The sequence below is a fragment of the Linepithema humile genome, chromosome 7 (genome assembly GCF_040581485.1).
Source record: "Linepithema humile isolate Giens D197 chromosome 7, Lhum_UNIL_v1.0, whole genome shotgun sequence".
In the NCBI taxonomy this organism is placed as follows: domain Eukaryota; kingdom Metazoa; phylum Arthropoda; class Insecta; order Hymenoptera; family Formicidae; genus Linepithema; species Linepithema humile.
Genome location: NC_090134.1, coordinates 15,085,374 through 15,106,611, shown reverse-complemented (window position 1 = coordinate 15,106,611; position 21,238 = coordinate 15,085,374). Strand labels below are relative to the sequence as shown.

Genomic DNA, 21,238 nt, shown 5'->3' with positions numbered 1-21,238 from the left:
AAAAATTTAATATTTAAAATTTTAACGTTTTAGATAAAAACAAGTGTATGATTGATAGTAATAATACTAATTCTCATATAAAGTAAAATTTTCAGATTTATTAAATACTCTAATTGTTCAATATGCAGTGGAATAAGAGTTACCCAAAGTTTATCCGAAAAGCAAGGCATCATCTGATCAATAAATCTATTAATAATTTCTATGCAGATGCAGGACTCTAATTATAAATGTTGCTTAAACAACAATAAACAAAATACTGTAATATCGAACATTCCGTATGAGCACCTCAGAGGTATACTATGTTAAATCACATTTTTTCGAAAAGTTATTATTATTACAAGACTCTATACTCCAATTTTTATTCAACGGTAAATGTTTTCAATGAAAATAGAAATGTGACTGTATAAAGTTAAGTCACAATGTGACACATTCACCAGGTAAACAGTATTAAATCACATTAAAATCATATTCCGTAATCACACATTTTCTAAAACATATTGAAATTCGATATTATGTCTGCAAATACAAAAATTCTTTTCCTGAAAAATTTATTTATGTGACTCAACATATTATAGTATACCTCTGAAGTGTTTATATATAAGGTTAGGGAAAGTCTTTTTACAAATTAGAGCATAATTAAAACACAATTTTTGTTTACAAATCTTTTATTAAACTAAGTATGTGCCGTTTTGATCAATGACCTTCTGCCATTTTTCGGCTAGAGCCATTAATCCATCGGTATAGAACTTCTGGTATTTCTGGGCAAAAAACCGAGACAAGTGATTTTCACAGGCCTCTTTTGAAATTAGGTTTACTCCATTAAAGGAGTTTTGCAAAGACCGGAACAAATGATAATCTGACGGTGCAATGTCAGGACTATACGGTGGATGCATCAAAACTTTCCAGCCAAGCTCTCTTAATTTTTGCCGGGTCGTCAAAGATGTGTGTGGCCTGGCGTTGTCATGATGGAAGACAACACCCTTTCTATTGATCAATTCTGGCCGCTTTTCCTGAATCGATCGCTTCAGTCTCATTAGTTGTTGACAGTAAAGATCAAAATCAATTGTTTTGCCTGGCGGCAGTAGCTCGTAGTGGATGATTCCCTTCCAATCCCACCAGACACATAGCATCACCTTCTTTGGCGTCAATCCGGGCTTTGCAATCGTTTGTGGTGCTTCACCTCGCTTTGATCTTTTTCGAACATTATTGTCGTATGTTATCCACTTTTCATCGCCCGTTATCATTCTTTTCAAAAATGGTTCAATTTGGTTTCGTTTCAGCAGCGATTCGCAAATAGGAATTCGGTCCATTAAATTTTTTAGCGTCAAATTATGTGACACCCAAACATCGAGCTGCTTTGTGTATCCAGCCTTATGCAAATGCTCCAAAACGGTTTTATGATCGATTGCACACATTCTGCAAATTTCGTAGCCGTTCTCGCACAGGACGTCCAAAAGTAACCACCCGACAGGAAGATCAACATATAGTAGTTATTAGCAAGAGAAATAGACGCTTAACAGCACCGGAAATCCGCGCAGACATCAATAGAACTCGAAAAAATCCAGTATCGCTTACAACTGTGAAGAGACGTTTAAGAATTGCCGATCTAAAAGGATGTGTTGCAGTAAAAAAACCTTTGCTCCGTCCAATAAATAAGAAGAAACGACTTGAATGGACTCTCCAACATCGAAACTGGACGATAGAGCAGTGGAAACAGGTACTTTGGACTGACGAATCCAAGTTTGAAATCTTTGGATCTCGTAGACGAATTTTTGTAAGAAGAAACACCTCTGAAAAAATGACGCCGCAGTGCATTGTGCCCACGGTAAAACATGGGGGTGGTTCTATAATGGTATGGGGTTGCTTTTGTGGCTATGGCATTGGAGATTTTATAAAAATCGATGGTATTATGAGGAAAGAGAACTATAAAAATATTTTCATTCGAAATGCAATACCTTCCGGTGTCAGACTAATTGGCCGTGGCTTCATTTTACAACAAGACAATGATCCTAAGCACAGTTCCCGCCTCTGCCGAAAGTATTTAGAGAATAAAGAAGCTGATGGCGTTATCGTTAATATGGTCTGGCCACCTTAATCGCCCGATCTGAACCCAATAGAACTTCTATGGGAAGAGCTTGACAGAAAAATTAGAATCTCCTATCCATCATCTGCTGGGGAGCTATGGCGACAATTACAAAATGCTTGGTCTTTCATAGAACGAGATACAATAAATAAATTAGTAAAAAGGATGCCTCGACTTGTGGAAGCAGTCATCAAAAAGAAAGGTGGTTTTTTTGATGAAAAGGCAGTTTAAAAGTTTTGTCTCAAAAATTTTTTAAATTCAACTTATTTGTTTTTTTTTTAATTATCTATAGTTTTTGTATTATTATTTGATTATTTAAACAAAAATTATATTAATAAAAGTTTTTGTTTCAATAATATCTGGTTTTTCAATGGTGTATCCAAACTTTTGGCCGGCAGTGTATGTAATGCGGAACTGCGGATGTCTAGTAGACATCTATAGGAGATTACATGGACATCTAATAGAGGTTTCGAATCTCCATGATGAACATCTAGTGGATATCCATTAGAGGTTTTTGTTCCGTGTGGGTACACTTTCTCGTATGAATTCTATCATTGCTGTGAAAAGTATTTTCATGGTAAATATTTGAATATTTATTTGAGCTATTAAGCTTTTGACTAATAATACGTATTAAAGTAAAAAAAACTACCCTTATATCTCCATTGAAAGAAGAAGCAAAGTTGTACTAAAAAACCACAATGCACAATTTTCATCTTATGCATATATAACTGTCGTGCACAACTTATACGAAAATAATTTTTTCTACATTTTCATCTATTTGTTTTATATTGTACGAAACGCGCAGCTTCAACAGAATTCTATGTTACCATCCTGCCAATACTGGTAATTCAGTTTCGTTGTGATGAATGAAAACGTACCGTTGCCTTTCGCAGCTGTGTTTAGCATACCGAAAAATACTGCAGCGTGCAGTAGCGACATTAATTAATTCTAGTGCATGAGTCAAAGTTTTCTGGCCGCTACACACATCGGAGATTGCAGGATCTAATTTTGACATACGAAGTGCGCACGCTTGGGTACGAAACGTCGCAAATTAGATGGATCGATGCCCGTGTCATCTCGAAATACGAACACGAGCTACAAGGTGCAATTATTGTAATGAGTTTTAGCTGTGTTTAGTTATGAAAAAGATGGTGATGGAAGCATGAGCCGTTTCTGCAATTCAGTGCACTTCTTCTCACATCTGCTACTTCGTTCGACAGGTAAAGCATCGTGAAAGCGATGCCCCGATGTGAGATCAATTCTTTATCTCGTTTTTAAATGGAAAAAGATATCGAGCAGGAAATGAACGCAACCTCGTACGAACGTAATTTGCAGAATGTGTGCATCTCCTAAAGTTTACAGTTACGGGAGTAAATATAATACATAGAAGCGTAACTATATATTATTATACAATTGCATATTTCTACACTGAAAAAAAAAATTCTAGGTAAACTTGTGAGATGTATTTAGTAATGCATTTTTTTAAATTATTTGGTTGTTATCATTAATTATAATAATAATAACATAATATTTGATAATAATTGAGAGCGCGGATCAAAGAACTCGCTCAGCGCTCAGAATCGTGTAAAAGTTTTGTCCAAACGTCTTAAAAAATAAAAATTTTGAAAGTCGCAAAATTAATTTTTTTTAAATATAGGCTTGTAGAAAATGACAAGACAAAACTTTTTTTTATTTGCAGCTTTTTTGTTCGATGCTTATTTTTATTAATAAAAATAAAAAACTGAAAAATTTTTATCCCCAAATTCAATAAGATTTTAAGATATAAATTGTCGTAATTTGGCAAAATTTTGTTAAAATTGTTTGAAATTTGGTATACGCATGCAGTATAGTCTAGCGATGCTTACAAAACAATAAAGAAGCTGAAAATCGCCTATTGTTTAATAATAATTAATTGCAAATTGAGGCCAGTCGGTAACCACGTTTCTTTAGTTTCGCCGACAAAAAGTATCGAGGGAACTTGAAACAACTTCCAGTGAGACATTTGTTCCTCACTATTGAAGGAAGGTTTCTGGAAATTTTCAGATCGATTCATTGAAAATTTGCGGAAATATGCATTTTATAAGAAAACGTGCGACGTCGCCAATGATAGCTTCGTGAGCGCTGAGCATCAGGCAGCGTACTCGCCGTTCGGTTTTCCAGGACTCGATTTTATAATGATTTTTTAATGGTTATACATTTGAACAATCGCCCACTCCCCACAAAATATCGAAATGACAAACTATTATTTATACGGTTTCTTAATTAAATACTTTTATTATTATTATTTCAAAATATTTCACATACATTCCAGAGACGCGATCTCTAGGACAATAGTATATGGAGAAAAATTGATGAGAATCCGTGTTTTACAGTAAAAGCCTTATAGAATAATGTATATTCAATTAAATGCTTACTAACTCTATTTTTTAAATAATACATATTTTCATCATATTTTTTAATGCTGAAATGTGTATATTATGTTGGAATCATTTTTTTGGTTATTATATGCAATAAAACTAAGCTTTACAAGTTTTGTTTACAGTAATTTTTTTACAGCTTTTCCAAGGGAATGTTTTACAGAACCTTTTATTTTGCAGTTTTCTTAGCAGAATTTTTCGTAACATTACCGTTATTGTCAGAAGCTTCTTTCGCAGACTTTGTTTTTACAGAATCTTTTTTTTACAGTTTTCCCAGATTCTTCTTCTAAAGCTGTTTTAGATGATATTTTTATGAAAGCTTTTTCTATGAAACTATTGAAAAAGTTGTGCCCTTTAGGACTCAAATAAGGAAGCAACATTTTCACGTCGTTCAATTTTTCCTTGTTTATTCCAATGGGCAGTGCGGGTTGTGTTTTTAGCAAGTCATCGAATTCAAAGACAGAACGTATGATATGATCGGTTTTTCGTTATAACTATTAAATATATTAATGTGGCCGTTTGCGAAGTAGGTGATTTTTACAGCGTCTCTAATATGAAGGTTTTTTGGAATGTCTACTTGTTTTGGAATAAGTGTTTCAAAATCGTTCACAGTTACTTCCGATTCTTTGATTATGGTAAACGGATGTCGCACTTTCAATAAGTCAAAAATAGTCATCATCTGTTTCTATTGTTTCCATTTTTTTCTTTTTTTGTCCGTACATTGCGAAGTTGCGATCGCAAGAACAATAAGAATGACCACGAACCGGATATACATGATGTATTTCAATCTGTAATTTCTTAGACAGTAATGATAAAAAAGAAACAGTCAAATAATTTTCATTTTGGCCTCCGCAACTGTCCGAAAACAAATATATTTTATTATAATAATCGAATTTAAGTTCTCGTTCTCGAAAAGAAAATTGCACACCGTGTTTGCACCTTTTTTCAAGTTACCTTCCATGAAGAAATAGATATAATTACGTTTGTGTTTGCCAAAAACGTGCACATTGAAAATGTGTAGCCAAATGAGTCTTCGATAAAATTAATCGGAAATTGGAATTTTTTGTAAGGGCAAATTCTGCTTAAAATCAAATTTAAGGCACAAAACATTCTTTTCTGATAGCATGTCTTTTTTAAACTTTTATAATTTTCAACAATTTTTTTATGTTTTTCCAGCTCAACATTAATTCCTACGTTATTTCTATGTTCAAAACAAAAGTTACAGACATCGGTGCGTGGTTTCGAAAAGTAAAATTCAGATTGTGGTTGAAGTATTTAGCATAACGACTTTGTAATCGGAGGATCTGAATCACCAGTTTTGGCAGTGTAATATTCAATAATTCGTATAATTTACTCACAGTTAAATCGGAATGATTTAACATATACATATTGAATATAGTTATCTTTATTTTGTATTTTATATAACTAAAATGATATATACTCTCATTATTTCAGTCATTATCATATAAAATACAAAATAAAGATAACTATTTATTCAATATATGTGTATATGTATATATTAATTAATTGATTAATTAGTTATTTTGTATTTACTACATAAAAATAAAAATAAGAAAAGTATATGATATTTTTCTTCAACGATATATATAGTATTATATGTATATTTTTTATTTATTATTTTGTCATATTTAGTTCATATTTATTTGGCACCTTGTATACGCCTATGTCTTCTCGGACATTTGCAGCCTTGCAACGAAATTTCAGTGGAGGAAACAAGCGCAAGCATCGTTTGTTTACAAACTATCCAATCACACGTACACAGACCACACGTCAGTGTAGTGAGTTACCACTACAAACAAATGCGTACACACGAACCTACGCGGCGTAGGTCCGTAGGCTACGCTGATAATGGGAGTTTTCCATCAAGGCATTTAGGCGACACACATCGACACGGTGTTAGACACGGTGTTTTTCAACAATGACACGCCACGGCACGGTTCAACACAGCAGAAGAGCATAGTCGAACACAGAGTCTAGTTCATGGCTGCCAATTTTTGAGATAGTATTCTAGAGAATTTTCATTTTATCCATCTGCAAAATATATTTATACTCATCGCGATCGTAAACAATAATTAATAATGGTTATGTTTGATTTGTACGTACTTTAAATATGCCAATATGCTCTTGGTACGCCAATTTTTCAATTAAATAAACTTACTAGATATCATGGAAAGACATAAGCAGACTCTAGCAGTCTAGAACAGTTCAGAATTAAACGCATTCCATCAAGTATCCAAGCACGGTGTTTGATCGTGTCACACAGTGTCGATCTGTGTCTCCTAGATGGAAAGCTCCCAATGTCATTTTCATTTTTAGTACCATCGAAATGATGGCGCTTTCGCGTCGGAGTTCGGTTTTCACTCCAGCATTCTCTTAAAAGGAAAAAAAAAGGTTTCTATTCAAGGCGCTATCGTTGTTATTATAGTCGAGTGGGAGGACGTAAATGCGGGGGGGGGTTCGAGGTTGGTGGAACGGGCGGCTCTTGGAAATAGTCGGCTAGAGTTTCACGGACAGGGGGGACGGGGGATTGTCGTAAGTAGGCGGAGGAGAGACGGATTCATAGTCGTTATCACTATTATTATCGTTATTATGGCTATTATCGCTAGTTAAACTAATAGAATTAGGGATATCTACGCCACTATTTCTAGTAGTATATTTCACCCGTTTGGCTATTCTCCCTCCGCGACGATTCGTACGGGAATTGTACGCTGCTTGTTCTGAGAGAAGAAGAGAGATCGGTTCGGCAGGGCCGGCGGATGGCGGGAGTAAGCCTTGTTGTGAGAAGGCCACAATTCCAATAGTTTCGTTGGCAAGCGATCCTGCGCTCGACTAGCTTGGGATCTTCCACTAAATTATATATAGGGTTGCTAAAAATTCTTTTGCTCGAATCAAGCGCAGAGAGAAAGAAGCAGAGACAAGATTCAAGAGACACGAATGTTGCTCGAATCAAGCATAGAGAGGAAGAAAAGGATAAACGTGAAGAAAGAATCTGAAGGCGTGTAATGATAAATTGAATAAAAAAGGAGAAGGATAATGAGAAAGGAATTAATTGATGTGGATTGGAGGTCTGCTTATTTAATCGCGAGTCACAAGGTGGTTTAATTCTAGCACTTACTTGTTGGTTTCTGTGACTCGAACTGGTCGAATTTCTTCTGGCTGAAACTGGTAGAACGGTGACTGCACAATCTGGGCCTCATAGATTGATAACCAACCTTGTGGTTGCACTCACAATTTATACTCGTAAGATTTTCCCTGGCAAGGAGTTCTCACTTGCTAAGCTAGTTCTCCGAAAAGATAGCTCGGCGAAATTCTTGGCGACTGTCACGAGAACTCCGACAGATGTCAGCGGCGAGAATTTGTTATTTCTGCGAAATTCACAGGACGATAAGTGTTATGAGACGGTAAGACGGTCAAGAAAAACAGTAGCGATCGTGGTTAAAGCTCGGTTTTATATATCAGAGGTTTTTGGAGGGAGGATAGAGTTTCTTAAATTTCGGGAAACTTGTCATATGTGTGGAGAACGAATTGGAATTCTGGATAGTCGAGGAAATTCTAAGGTAGAGGAAGGTTTGTAAAATTTGTTAGTAAATCGTGACGGTAAGATTGAGTGAGAACAATTTCCGTGATGGAAGATCGATAGGATTCGACGAATGAGATTTTATTTTTTCTTAAGTGATGGAGGAAGATAATAAATGGAGTTTGCAAATCGGAGCTAAGAGTTGTTCTAAGGTAATTAGAGAGAATAAGGGCCCAATAAATAGGAGAGGGGGTGTTCGGTAATGGTTTTAATGTGAAGTGTTATAAGGTTTATCTTCGGAAACTTTCCGATTGTTCTGTTCCAAACGTGACTGTCGGCGAAAATTTTAAGAGAATTAAAAAAATTTTTATTAGCGTAATTTATTAGCGCGCCTCGTGCTTATTGCGCGTTAAATTTCTTAAAAGTGTTTTTTTTAATATATTTGTTTTCTGGAAACCGAAAATTTATTTTCCCTTTTTCTTTTTATTATAAGCGATCCTTTTATGAATACTTTTCATTTCCCTTTCTTTATTTTTTTATGATCGCCGCCTTTAAATTTTACCCTGAGCAGCAAATATTACTTATTTCGCTCAGATATGGCGGTTTTAAGAATTTTCAGACTTCGTGCTCTTTTTTAAGAAATTTTCAGTTCCAAAGGATTATTTTATTATTATCATTATCATATTATTATCATTATTTGTCTAGAATGTTATTTGATCTATTAAACAGGTATTTGCACGTTCGGTTCTGGTAACGGAAAATTTTCCATTAATGAGACTTTCTTTGAATATTCTTGATTAATCGTGGGAAAGTTGCGCAAAGGAAAGATCGAACAAGACGATCGTAGAACGAAACACGATAATCAAGCTATGTAAAATACTTAAACTTTATTCTGAAAAAACTAACAAAAATTCATGAGAAATCGAAGAGTCGGTTATTTTTCTGTTATGTGTTAACACTAATAAAAAAAACGTCTTTACAAAATAAAATATATAAAATAAAAATTTAATACAAAAATTATAATCAAAGGCCAACATAAATTCAAAATTAAAGGAGTAAATAAGAAGCAAAACGGCCAAGATTAAGTGTTCGTACTAAGTATATTATAAACACAATCTTGACAACATTGACGTTTTGACTACAATTTGGTCTTCTTCAGAATTCACGATTTACAAATATTACATCAATTAAATTTAAGAAAAAGCTTTCAGATTAATATAAAAAAATTAATTTCTCATCGCTTATATGTTCCAAAAAAATTCGCATCGCCGATCTTTTATTATATGTCGTTACGAATGAAAATACCTAATTATTAACAAGGTAATTTTCTTAGTCAGTTTCATAATTAAAAATTTTTAATGAATATTTCGGTGATTTGTAGTATTAGAGATATTGTTTAATCATGGAAAAATCAAAGATAATATTTGTAAATCGTGAATTCTGAAGAAGACCAAATTGTGATCGAAACGTCAATGTTATCAAGATTGTTTTCATAATATACTTAGCGCGGACCTAGCCTTGACCATTTTGCTTCTTATTTACTCCTTTAATTTAAAATATATAACTCTGTTACACATTATTGTTTAGTATAATACAATCAATATTTTTAATTTGATAATCGCATAAACATTGCAAAATAAATAATGACATTAATAAAATCTGAACCCAACCAAATAACATCGACTAGATGCTGAGACTTTACATAGAGAAATTTTTCATAACCAGACGCGACGTATACCGAAATGATGCATGAGATAAGCATGAGATTGAGAACCAAAGAGACATATCATTGCGTCAATTGCAGAGAGAAATAAGAAGTTTCTCCCCAACAAAAAACTTATCAGGATGCACATATACATTCGCACTTGGATTAGATTGCAGTAATATCGTGCAACTATTATAAACGCATTCTAACTTTACTTGCTTAACAAAACTCATTAGAAAGGTGACTTGTATTATTTGTGCAACAAAAACCTTTTATAAAACATGACAAATCTTAATGAGACATTTGAAAATGTGTTACTAAAAATTCAACGCACTGCGTAAAACATTGATAAGCGCTGTTACGTACTCATCTTTATCTTTCACATAATAAAACAGCGCTTACGAATATATTAAATTGAAAATTATTTCCGAACAACTTTAATATCCGAAATATAGAAGAACAATATACCTGGATAAATGAGAATATCACGAAAAACCAAACGTACCGCAGTCGTTATTAAGCTGCCTATATCTAGTCCACTAGATTTACCATTAATGAAAAAACCTATATGGTTGGATATGAATAAATATATCAGCAAACAAAAATAAGCGAACATGACGCCTCAATTCTCTTTACCAACCTATTGGGAATGATTCATCTATATTCTTAAAGAGTCAACGATTCTTTAAAATCGTTGATTACGTCAAAGCGCTCTGATCAGGGGCAGTACACAATGTAAGCTCCAGCGTAGGGCGCAAAATTTTAATAGGTGCCAATAATTTATTAAGTGTCCAAAAACAGGTAAAAATTGAACTCTCGGTCTGCGCTGACTCGCTGCCTGTTTGTAAAATTCCGTTTAACCGCGTGACGGCCACAAAATATGACTTTTTTCCAGCTTTGCGCTGAGGCGCACAGGTGAATTCCAGTGTGGGGGTGTCGAAACAGTCGTAACGGCCCCGGTTCTGATACATCATATTTAGAATTTCAAAGGTTTTTGTCTTTTAATTTAATGCCGTACAATCAAATCTTATATTAATTTTTTTAAAATCCCAAAATAATCTTATTACAATTTCCTATTTAATTAGTCAATATGTAATAAAAATAGTTGACGCTGATTATAAAATATTTCTGTATAAATATTTGTCAATGTGTCTTCTTCAATATTTGTTATTAATTTGCAAGATATCTGTTCACAGAGTCACTATAACTGGTACAACGGAGAACGTTGGATTGATGGACCGTCTGTTGATGAAGACATGCTATATACACGTAATATGCAAGAGTTTGGTAATAAGAAAAAGATTACGTGAACTTGATAACGAGCAAATCGATAATGCGTTCAAAATTGCGGAAGTTAAAGTCTTTACAACATTACTCAGAGTAATGACTTTGATAACATATGTAAAAATTATTGAAATCGAAGGCAACTCCCTAATTGTAAATAATTACTAATATTTGTATAATACTTTAAATGTTTTGTAACATTTTTAACTATATTCACGTAATTTGTTAAGTACTTTTGCTGTGGCAAAATCTTGAAGAAATAAAACAATACATGCGAGATTTCTATCAATATTGGATACCAAATTTGGAAAATATGACACACGAATGACAATATGTGACAAAATGTTTCGTTGTAACCATCAATTTTTTTTTACTATCCGTTATTTTATGCCTTATAAAGTGATACTATTATTTGCAATAAATTTATTAAATCTAAACATGCCGCATTTGTATGTGTCTTTCGATTACTCAGAATGAATTACATACAAATTTTGGAAGTGAGTTATATTTCTCTTACACTTGTGTAGTTAATAGACTAATAATTTTCTGAATATCATTACTGATCTTATCAGACATTGAGGCTTTGATATTAAAAGAGGTATAAATGTCAAAGTGTAAAAAAAATTTTTAAACTTGTGAAGAAATTATGAATAAAATTATATAAGTACACTATTATTTATTTTTTCTAAAAATAATATTTTAAATAAAATTTTTTCACGTGCATTAAAGCATATTTTTCATGTTATTTTTCATATTTTTTATTTTGACATTGAATATAAATTATTCCTTTAGAATATTAAAGCCAAGTTTATTATATAATAATTATATAATATATTGAAATACGTATGTACTTTGTTCGGTCGCCGCCAGAGTTTTATATCATTGTCGGTTGCATGTAAATTTTTTACATGCAATCTTTGATAAAGGTAATGACTAACTACCTTTCATTCGCGAGTGGATCGAGTAGCTTGCGGTGAAAGGGGATGGCTCATTTGCATGTCTATTTCATATGTTACAATTTCGTCTGTCCTTGTTAATCGTTGTCCTTAGCAACTGATTGATATAAAATCTCTTCTCTTAGCAACCGTTGTTGTTGTTTACAGTTTATTTTCAATGAGTAAACATGTGTAATTTTGTATTGTGAAAGTATTGTGAAAGTAATAAATGTTTGTGTTTTGTATTACTTTTAAATGTTTACGTCTCGTATTTGTGCCTGTCGAAGACAATCATAACATTGTGGTGGATCTCTAACTGGATATTTTGGAGATGGCGAGATCCCCAAACATACTTTGTACTTTTATTATTTTAATCATTTCAGATTTACATTACATACTTTAAAATTTTCAAATTTACAAAAAATTGTTAATAAAATCCTACGCAAAATAATAGATAAAGCGGCAAACTTTAGGAAAAGCACGCAGAATTTCAGAAAAAATAAAAAAATCAGAATTAGAATTTATTTGATAAATTATCGAATTTATCTACTCTATTTATATGTATTAGGTAGTAAACTTAGTTTCCGCGGTTTTTTTACTTAAAAAACTCATTTATCTCGATATCAAAAGCAAAAAATACATCAATCAAAGTATTTTCCCTCGCTAGCTATACATTTTTCCCATCTTTCGGGCTATAAGTAGATTCCGCGATGATAGAACGATTGGTCTTTTGAAGTAATCCATTCATCGATCCATTTTCGCACATCCTCGTAATTTCTGAAGTGTGTATTCACCAAGCCGTGCTGCATCAATCGGAACAAGTAATAATCTGAAGGAGCTTAGTCTGGTGAATACGTTGGATGCAAAAGAATTTCCCACTCGAGCTGCATCAGTGTTTCCTTGACGGCTTTTGCAACGTGTGGTCGAGTGTTGTGCAAAAGCATAATTTTGCGTCGATTGCTGGCTACTGCTGGCCTTTTTTCCAACAATGCTTCATTCAGACGGTTCAATTGTAATTGATATCGATCCCCCGTGATACTTTCGTTCGGTCTGAGTAGCTCGTAGTAAACGACGCCTTGCATATCCCACCAAATGCAAAGCATTGCTTTGTGGCCATGGATATTTCGCTTTGGTGTGGATGTCGATGGTTGGCCGGGGTCCACCCATGACCTTTTGCGTTTGAAATTGTCAAAATAGATCCACTTTTCATCGCCAGCCACAAAAAACTTTTTTTTCTGCCTGGCGAGTAGAGAAATAGAGATGTTTAAGCGATTCGCAATGGCATTTTCGGTTAATTCGTGTGGTACCCGTTTTCCTTTCTTTTGAATCTTTCCCATTGCATGTAGACGTTTGGAAACAGCCATCAGAGTAACATTTAATGCTGCAGACAATTCTTGGAGCGTTTGAGTTGAATTTTCGTCCAATAATGCTTGCAATTCGGTGTCTTCAAACTTTTTCGGTTGACCTGAGCGTTGTTTATCATTCACATCATAATCACTACTCGCTGAAATAATTTAAAATAATTAAATCGCTGAAACCATTCTTGGCATGTTCTTTCCGATGGAGCACAATTGCCATAAGCTTCGACAAGCAATTTATGAGCTGCAGCTGCAGTTTTTTTCAAATCAAAGTAATGAAGCAGCACATGTCGAAAAAACAACTTATCACGCTCCAGGTTTAATCAAAAGAAAAAAATGGCACTGTTCGCTTAAATGAATCTTTTCGCACTGAATTTTATTGACAAATGTCTAACCTCTAAAATGCAGCTAGTTTCAGATGTCAAAGTAAATTACACTTACAACTAACGTCATCTAAATGTAAGCCGCGGAAACTAAGTTTACTACCTAATATATTAACATTTTCGCGGCCATTCACGTATTTTTACGTTTAAATATTTTGGTAAAAGCCAAGAAATCCGACATTTTATATTACACGACCTAATACTTAGGTGTACATTGGATAAAATTGTAAACCAAGTTCCTTCTTGGCAAAAGTTGAAGTAATAAACATATATAGTTACAATAGATAAACATTTAACGTGTAAGAATTTTAGATTTAACTGTTTTTGCATATGGACTACTCATATGTGTTGTAACTTCTCTTTCATTTATAACCATTTTATGTGTATTATTTGACGAATATTTTTGGCTTTCTTTCGTATCAAGCATAAAAATGGTGTTACTAAATGTTGTTAAATATAATAACATAAATATTATAACATTCCATGTGGAAAATGGTTACCGGCGAGATAATGACCCAGTACCGATTTCTAGTACTGAGTATTGGCGCGTTACTAGATGCCAATACTGATGTAATACTGGAGAAATACTGAGATGATAGAATTGGGCTAAGACTCGAATTACAGTACTATTTTGGTAGAGGATTCCAGTATTACTGCAGTACCGATTTCCATTATTGTTTACGGTATTAAATCAGAACCGATTCTCAACATAACAGTACTAAAAATCAATACCAATCCCCAATACAGTAACAGTATTAAATATCTGTACCGATTTCAAATACTATTATCTATCAATACTACAAAATACTAGTATCAAAAATCAATACTGATTCTCAATACTATAACAATATTTAAGATCAGTATCAATTTCCAATAATTAGTATCAATTTTGTGCGCGATAATCACAAATTAAATTACAGTATTATTATTAGAATTATTTATTATACACATATAAAATAAATTAATTGACATTAATTAAATATATGAATGTTGTAATGTTATAATATTAAATGTTATAACATAATTAATTAATATTATAATAAATAATATTTATATTATTGTATTTATAATTAATTAATTAATTGACATTTTTTTCCACATTTTTTCTTTCTTTGCGACCTCTGCACCGATCTACTGCTCCCGAAAATCATCGACTTATGGAAGAATTGATTTCTCTTTCTTTCTTAGTTCCAAATTTACTTATGAGAATATCTATCGAATAATTTTTAATTCTTACATTATAAAATATATCAATTGATAATTAATATTGATTTAATAAAAGCTGAAATAACACATACCCATAAGTAAGCTATAAATTTTTGTTTTGCTGAAGTTTAATTTTTTTGTTTCATTTTTTTGTCGACCAAAAGCAGTAAATAATATTTGAACATCTTTAGTCATTACAGCTGATAAAGCATTATGTATAGCTTTTCTGTGTGTTGAAGCTACATCAACATATTTCTCAAATAACGTACGCTGTAAAAAATATAAACTTATAAAATATTTTATTTATTAAATAAAATATTAAAATAATCTAAAAAAATTAATTACCAAGGCATTTTTTCGTCAGCGTTCATTAAGGCATCTAAAGTATTAAAATCATCTAATATAGATATCGGTAATATAAGTCCAATAATCTGTTTTAGAGCAGAAACTGGATTCATTTCATCTTTGTGTGATAAATTTAATAATAAATTGTTTTGTAATTCTTCAAATCCTTTCCGTATATCGTATAAAATACTTTTCTTTATGTTATCCATCTTTTTTTGTATAAGTACTTTCACTTGCTCATAGCAAGCATTAGCAATGACTTGAGTGTATTCTAAAATAAGAAAACAAATAAGTATTATTCTTAATTTATTAATTAATTAATTTATTTTTAATTAATTAATTAATTAATTTATTTATTTAGTTATTTATTATGAGAAAATCTAAGTTATATTATTGTAAAAATTTTTTAAGTAATCTTAATTGTTAAATAATACTACACCATTAATTCTATACAATTATTGTGTAATTTTGTTCTTTGCAATGGATTCACATTTTCGGCTTTGTCAGAGAGAGAGAGAGAGAGAGAGACAGAGAGACAGAGACAGAGAGAGAGACAGAGAGACAGAGACAGAGAGACAGAGAATCGCTTTACGCTTGTTACTTTTTTTGCTGTCAAATCTTGCATCGTAAATAAACTTTTTTTATTTTTAAAAGTAATTGATTCTGATGACCTACTTGGAACGTCATTATCTACGAAATAAAAATATCAATTATAAATGTATAAATTTACGAATTTCAAACATATTTACAAACATATTTACAAACAATAAATATCTTCTTCTATTTCCGTAATTTTGTTTTTTACAATTCTTTGACTTGAGAATGATTGAAATTCAAAATCACTGATTTTACTTGATTTATCTGATTCTGTATCTGACAATTCTTCAGCATCTATATTAGATATTTCATTTGAAAGTAAAACAGTGTCTTCTGAAATGCGTGCCATACGACGTAGTCCCTGATCGAAATTATCTATAACGTAAATAATTCAATGCATTTTTTATTTTACTTTTTTTTTTAACTTGTATTTACTAACATCTTTCATTAATTTAACAGGATATTTCTTCCATGTTAATTCTGGAGTTTTACTTTCTTTACTCCATTCTTGTACTTTATCGTACTCTAATTTTGGCGGATATTTGCAAAACCATGTGCATTTAGGTTTTAATACCCATTTTTTGGTACAAGATCTATACATAATTTTTTGTCTTGACGCCGAATACTAGTAAAACAGACGATTACGCGTGTAACATTATCACTTAGTTCAATTCTATATAAATTACATGAATAATAAATTATGATAATTTTTCTTTATTGGTAAAAAAGCTTTTATGTCAATAATATTACGTATTTTATTTGAAAAATTAACAATAACATAATTACCAATAAATTAAAAAAATACATGTACTCACAAATACGAAAAATTATTCATGGTTGATGCGAATTATAGCACTGCACTGCACTAGACTTAATAATACACTGGACTAAAATATAGTTTCACTTTTTGTCACGTAAATTAAAATACCCAAGAAAAATATACCAATATCTAATACTAGTCCGAAGTATAAAATTCCCACATGGGATACTATAATATTTTTGCATTGTGATATTAATTATGTTAAAAAAAATTGCAAATGTAAAAAATTAGTTATTAAAAATTAAAAATTGAATAAATAACTAAAAAATTGTTCAGACTAAATAATAAAAAGCCACAAATACTGCGCAACAAAGAATTACTTATTAAAAAAATACAAAAATGAATTATATAAAGCTATCAATCGTATTATTTAAAACTATAGTCTGTGCAAATTAAATAATTTAAATTATAAATTCATCAACATTTTTATAAATATTTCTTATTTCTCAGAATGTTTTACATTTAAAGTGTAATTTTTCACAAGTTTTTTTATTAATCTCTCTGCAATTAATTTTTTAAACGTTTTTTACGTAAATGTTTTTGTCCTGATGTATTTTTGTTCAATATGCATTTGAGTGATGTGTTTAGACATTTACATTACAAAAAAATAAAGAGATATACATGAGTCAGCTGTTCTGAGAACGAGAAAAGAAAGGAAGAAAGAGCCGATTTCCAGGAAAAGAATTGCGAGAAATGGCGACGAGAGCAGTGTTAACCTCTTGTCTTACGATTTAATTTGTGCGTGTCATAGTTAAATTAAATAAAATTTGCATTGTCATAGTTAGACATAAGTTTGCTCGCGCACCACGCAAACAAAAATATGTCAAATACGCTAATGATGTATCAAGAGACACGGTAGTGTCTCGCGCCAAGTTCACGCTTGGCGCAAGACCGACCGTGTCTCTTTACGCGAGACGGAAAGTTCAGATGAGCCGAGATTATCGGATCTCAATAACGGCTGGGCCGATTGAGTTGGCAATAGGCTCAATCGAAAGCGCATACCTAAAATATATAAAGAAAGTATGCTTGTTTTTGCTCGGTGTGCTTTATAAATTAAGATATATGCATCCAAAGTCGAGAAATCTAAAAAATCATCATTTTTCTCGGATGTCATTTAATTCATACACCACGAGTCAGATTCATGATTCTTTTGTTTGGTCCATAATTCGTACTACAAATCACACTCGTGTTTTTCAGTTTTGACATGTAATCTGTAGCACGAGTGTCACTCGTTATTATAAGGCAAGAGGCAATAATTAATTAGGCAATGATAAAGTTAAAAAGATCTTGGGTTTACGAGAAGAACCTAGAAAATATTCGGTTATGCGGATCCGCGAATTATTCAATCTACTGTGTTCTTACATCATACAATTTTAATTCGTAAAAATACAAAATCCTGATACTTCTTTTCAAAAGACTTTTACGTTAATTTTTAATTCATTATATCAATTTCCTCGTTCACTTTATAAAAATTATCCCCGTTGTGTATTTTACGTTTTTGTTTTCTTTTCCTATAATTCAGATTGTACTACTTTTTCATATTTTGCTAATAAAATAAAAAATAAGGGAAATTAAATAAAATTTGCATTCAAACAAAAAAGTGGAATAATATAACATTGCTATAATCACGTGAACATCACATGATATAACGTAATGTCAATATATCAAAATCTGAATCTGATAAAATTGCTTGATGTAAAAGTTTTATCACAGATCACCGCATAAATTATATGTCATAAATATGTAAATTATATGTCATTAAACAAATATATTCATAACTGGGATATCAAAACATAACTAATAACTTGCAATGTATCAATTATAAATGGGGACAAGGAATTTCCCCACTCAAAAAAATTTGTCAAGAGATATATATATATACATTCATACTTCGAGCAAGACATAGTAGTATCAATCGTGCAAGCATCGTATCCTAACGTATCTAAACAAAGATCACAAGAATCGATTTGTATTATTTCCATTACAAAAATACTTTTTGTAAAATATGGCAGTTCTTCATGATACGTTTGAAGACACTACTAAAATTACCAAGTGCGACGTGAAACATTCGAGTGAACATGAATATATAATAGCGTTCAAGAATACATTCGATCGAAAATTATTTCCGAACGACTTCGATATCCGAGCTGTAGAAGAACAATATACCTGGATAAACGAGAATATCACCCAATTCTTTCCAAACGTACCGCAGTCTTTATTGAATATGATTCCAGCCTTCTATCGTCAAATAAATTGCGAATTGTCACCAGTCGAAAAGCCTACATGGATGGATATGGATAAATATCACAGAGGGCAAAGATTTGTACGCGATCACTATGCTTCCATCGTCGTCATTAAAATAGTGGGCATCATTCATCTATGTACTTTTAATGACTTTCTAAAACCGATGATTATGTCTAAGCGCTCGGAGACACCGTATTTAGGATTTAAAAGGTATATTTTTAATTCAATGCTTTATGTTTATAATGTTTTAGATTTCGCGCAAATTTTACAAAATTAATTTTAGAATGTTTTGTTCTAATTTAACGATATGTTATAAAAATGTTACACGCTAATCACGAAATATCCTACATAAATTAATATGCATCCTTTTAAATTTGTTACTAACTTGCAAGGTATCTGTCGACTATACAACGATTGCTCAACTGGTACGACGGAGAGCCTTGGGTTAAAGGAACACTTGCTTATAAAGACATGTTACATGCACGTAAAATACATTTATTAATAAGGAAAAAATTGTGCGGACTTGATAACAAGCAAATCGATAAGGCTTCCATAATTGCGAAGCCATGGTGTCCGGATCGCGAATTGTTTGTAAAAGATTTTACCGCGGCGTGTCCATTTGAGAATTTTGGGCAACGTCCTTATATGTTATTCAGTAAAACGCCATACAGACCAAAAGATATAAACAATGCGGACATGGCAGTCGCGCAATGCTGTCTCATAAGTTCGCTTGTGCTATGGCCGCAGAATGTTGGAGTGCACGACGCGACCAATGAAGATCTAGAAGCTTTATGTCATATGTGGAGATGTTACGGATATTTTCTCGGAATAGAGGATGAGTGTGTAAAACTAGAGAAATATTTATATCATACTATAAATATTCCGCACACAATACTTGACTACATTCATATAATTCGTCAGGTACAACTTTTGTCGTGGCAGCCTGGAGGAAATAAAACAGCGTGTGCGAGATATGTTTCAATATTGGATAATACCAAATTTTAAAGATATTACACCTGAATGGGAGCATATGACCAAATGTTTTATTGAACCGTTTAATTATTACCCTTTTGTATACTTGCCTTATAAAGTGGTAATACTAATGGCTGTGGATTCATTAAATCTAAATATGCCGTATATATATACATCGCTCAATTATTTAGAATGGATTGCTTACAAAAGCTTGACGTAAGTAATTTTTCTTATAAAAATATTTAATTTGTCAATGCATCATTATCAATATCAATTTTATTAAACGTTGTAGCTTTTTGAGAGGGATAACAAATAATATAAATACTAAATTTGAAAAAATTATTAATATTTAAATTAGTTAATTTATTTTGTGTCTAAATTTTAAATATAAGATATTTTTATCATTTTTAAAAATAATATTCTTAAGAAAGTTTTGATGTATATTTTTCATGTTTTCACCAATTTTCTTTCATCCTTAGAAATTTTATTTATTGTGCTTTTTTTTTAATTTATTTAGCTTAATTATTTTATAACGATATCATGTATATTGTGTATTATTGATACTTTTAATTATTTTAATAATTTCAGATTTATATTGCGTCATGCTTTAAAACATTCAAGTTTACGAGCAATTTTTAATAAAATCGTATACAAAATAATAAACAAAGCGACAAACTTCAGCCCGGAAAAGCACGCAGAACTTCAGGAAAAATCAAAGAAACAGTTATCAAGTTTGTCTGCTATGTGTTAATACTAGTACTAAAGGAGTTTAAAATTATGGAATCATATTTTACTTCAGATATATATATATCGAATGATGATGTGGACGTGTATTATAATTTCTTTTTTATTTTACTAATTCTTATATTTTACAAATGTTATAAAATAATAATAAAATGCTTTGTTTTTTGTTTCATCGAAATCTTTGCGCATCTTGATAGCACATGATGTACAATGAATGCATATAATAGTAGCATGTTTGCATATATTCTTTTACTGCATCAATATGTGTTAATCAATATGTGTTAAATAATTGAAGTTATTAATTCATTAAAATTTTTATTAATATCTTTTATTTATATTTACAATACGTAATTTTTCACATTATATTTTTTTATATCTCTGTCATTGATTTTTTTCTTCATAAATATTTTTTTTTTTTATGGAACATGGGGATAATATTTGTATTTGAACATTCAAGTTTAAATTCTGTATTGCCTGTTGACATTTTTAGTTGACAGATAAAAATAAATAAAAAATATAATTATACGCATTTTCATATATCAGTGATTCTCCCAAAATGTGCGCCGCAAAATATTCAAAAATTTTAATAATTTTAAGTAATTTTAAC

General features: G+C 31.6%; 1 protein-coding gene and 1 long non-coding RNA gene across 2 annotated transcripts in view; one reads left to right on the top strand and one right to left on the bottom strand.

Moving 5' to 3' along the window:
- Positions 1-3,289: 3,289 nt before the first annotated feature.
- Positions 3,290-21,238, bottom strand: part of LOC136996899 (uncharacterized) — a 34,708-nt gene continuing 16,759 nt past the window's right edge. The window contains exons 2-3 of the long non-coding RNA XR_010891101.1: positions 7,637-7,886; positions 3,290-7,368 (exon numbers count right to left, since the gene is read on the bottom strand). This is a non-coding gene — a long non-coding RNA (uncharacterized lncRNA). The remainder of the gene's footprint in view (positions 7,369-7,636; positions 7,887-21,238) is intronic.
- LOC105674221 (uncharacterized) lies at positions 18,188-20,803 on the top strand. Its single transcript, XM_012370402.2, has 4 exons — positions 18,188-19,125; positions 19,308-19,754; positions 19,837-20,103; positions 20,476-20,803. Exons 1-4 carry the CDS (start codon positions 18,677-18,679, stop codon positions 20,636-20,638), a joined length of 1,326 nt encoding a protein of 441 aa, XP_012225825.1. The 5' UTR covers positions 18,188-18,676; the 3' UTR covers positions 20,639-20,803.

What these genes read in the sequence shown, in the direction of transcription:
- LOC105674221 (XM_012370402.2), top strand. Translation starts at nt 18,677, where the DNA reads ATGGCAGTTCTTCATGATACGTTTGAAGACACTACTAAAATTACCAAG. An exon ending in TTTCTCGGAATAGAGGATGA is followed by an intron (nt 19,755 to 19,836) that starts GTGTGTAAAACT and finishes ATAATTCGTCAG; the next exon opens with GTACAACTTTTGTCGTGGCA. An exon ending in ATTGCTTACAAAAGCTTGAC is followed by an intron (nt 20,104 to 20,475) that starts GTAAGTAATTTT and finishes TAATAATTTCAG; the next exon opens with ATTTATATTGCGTCATGCTT.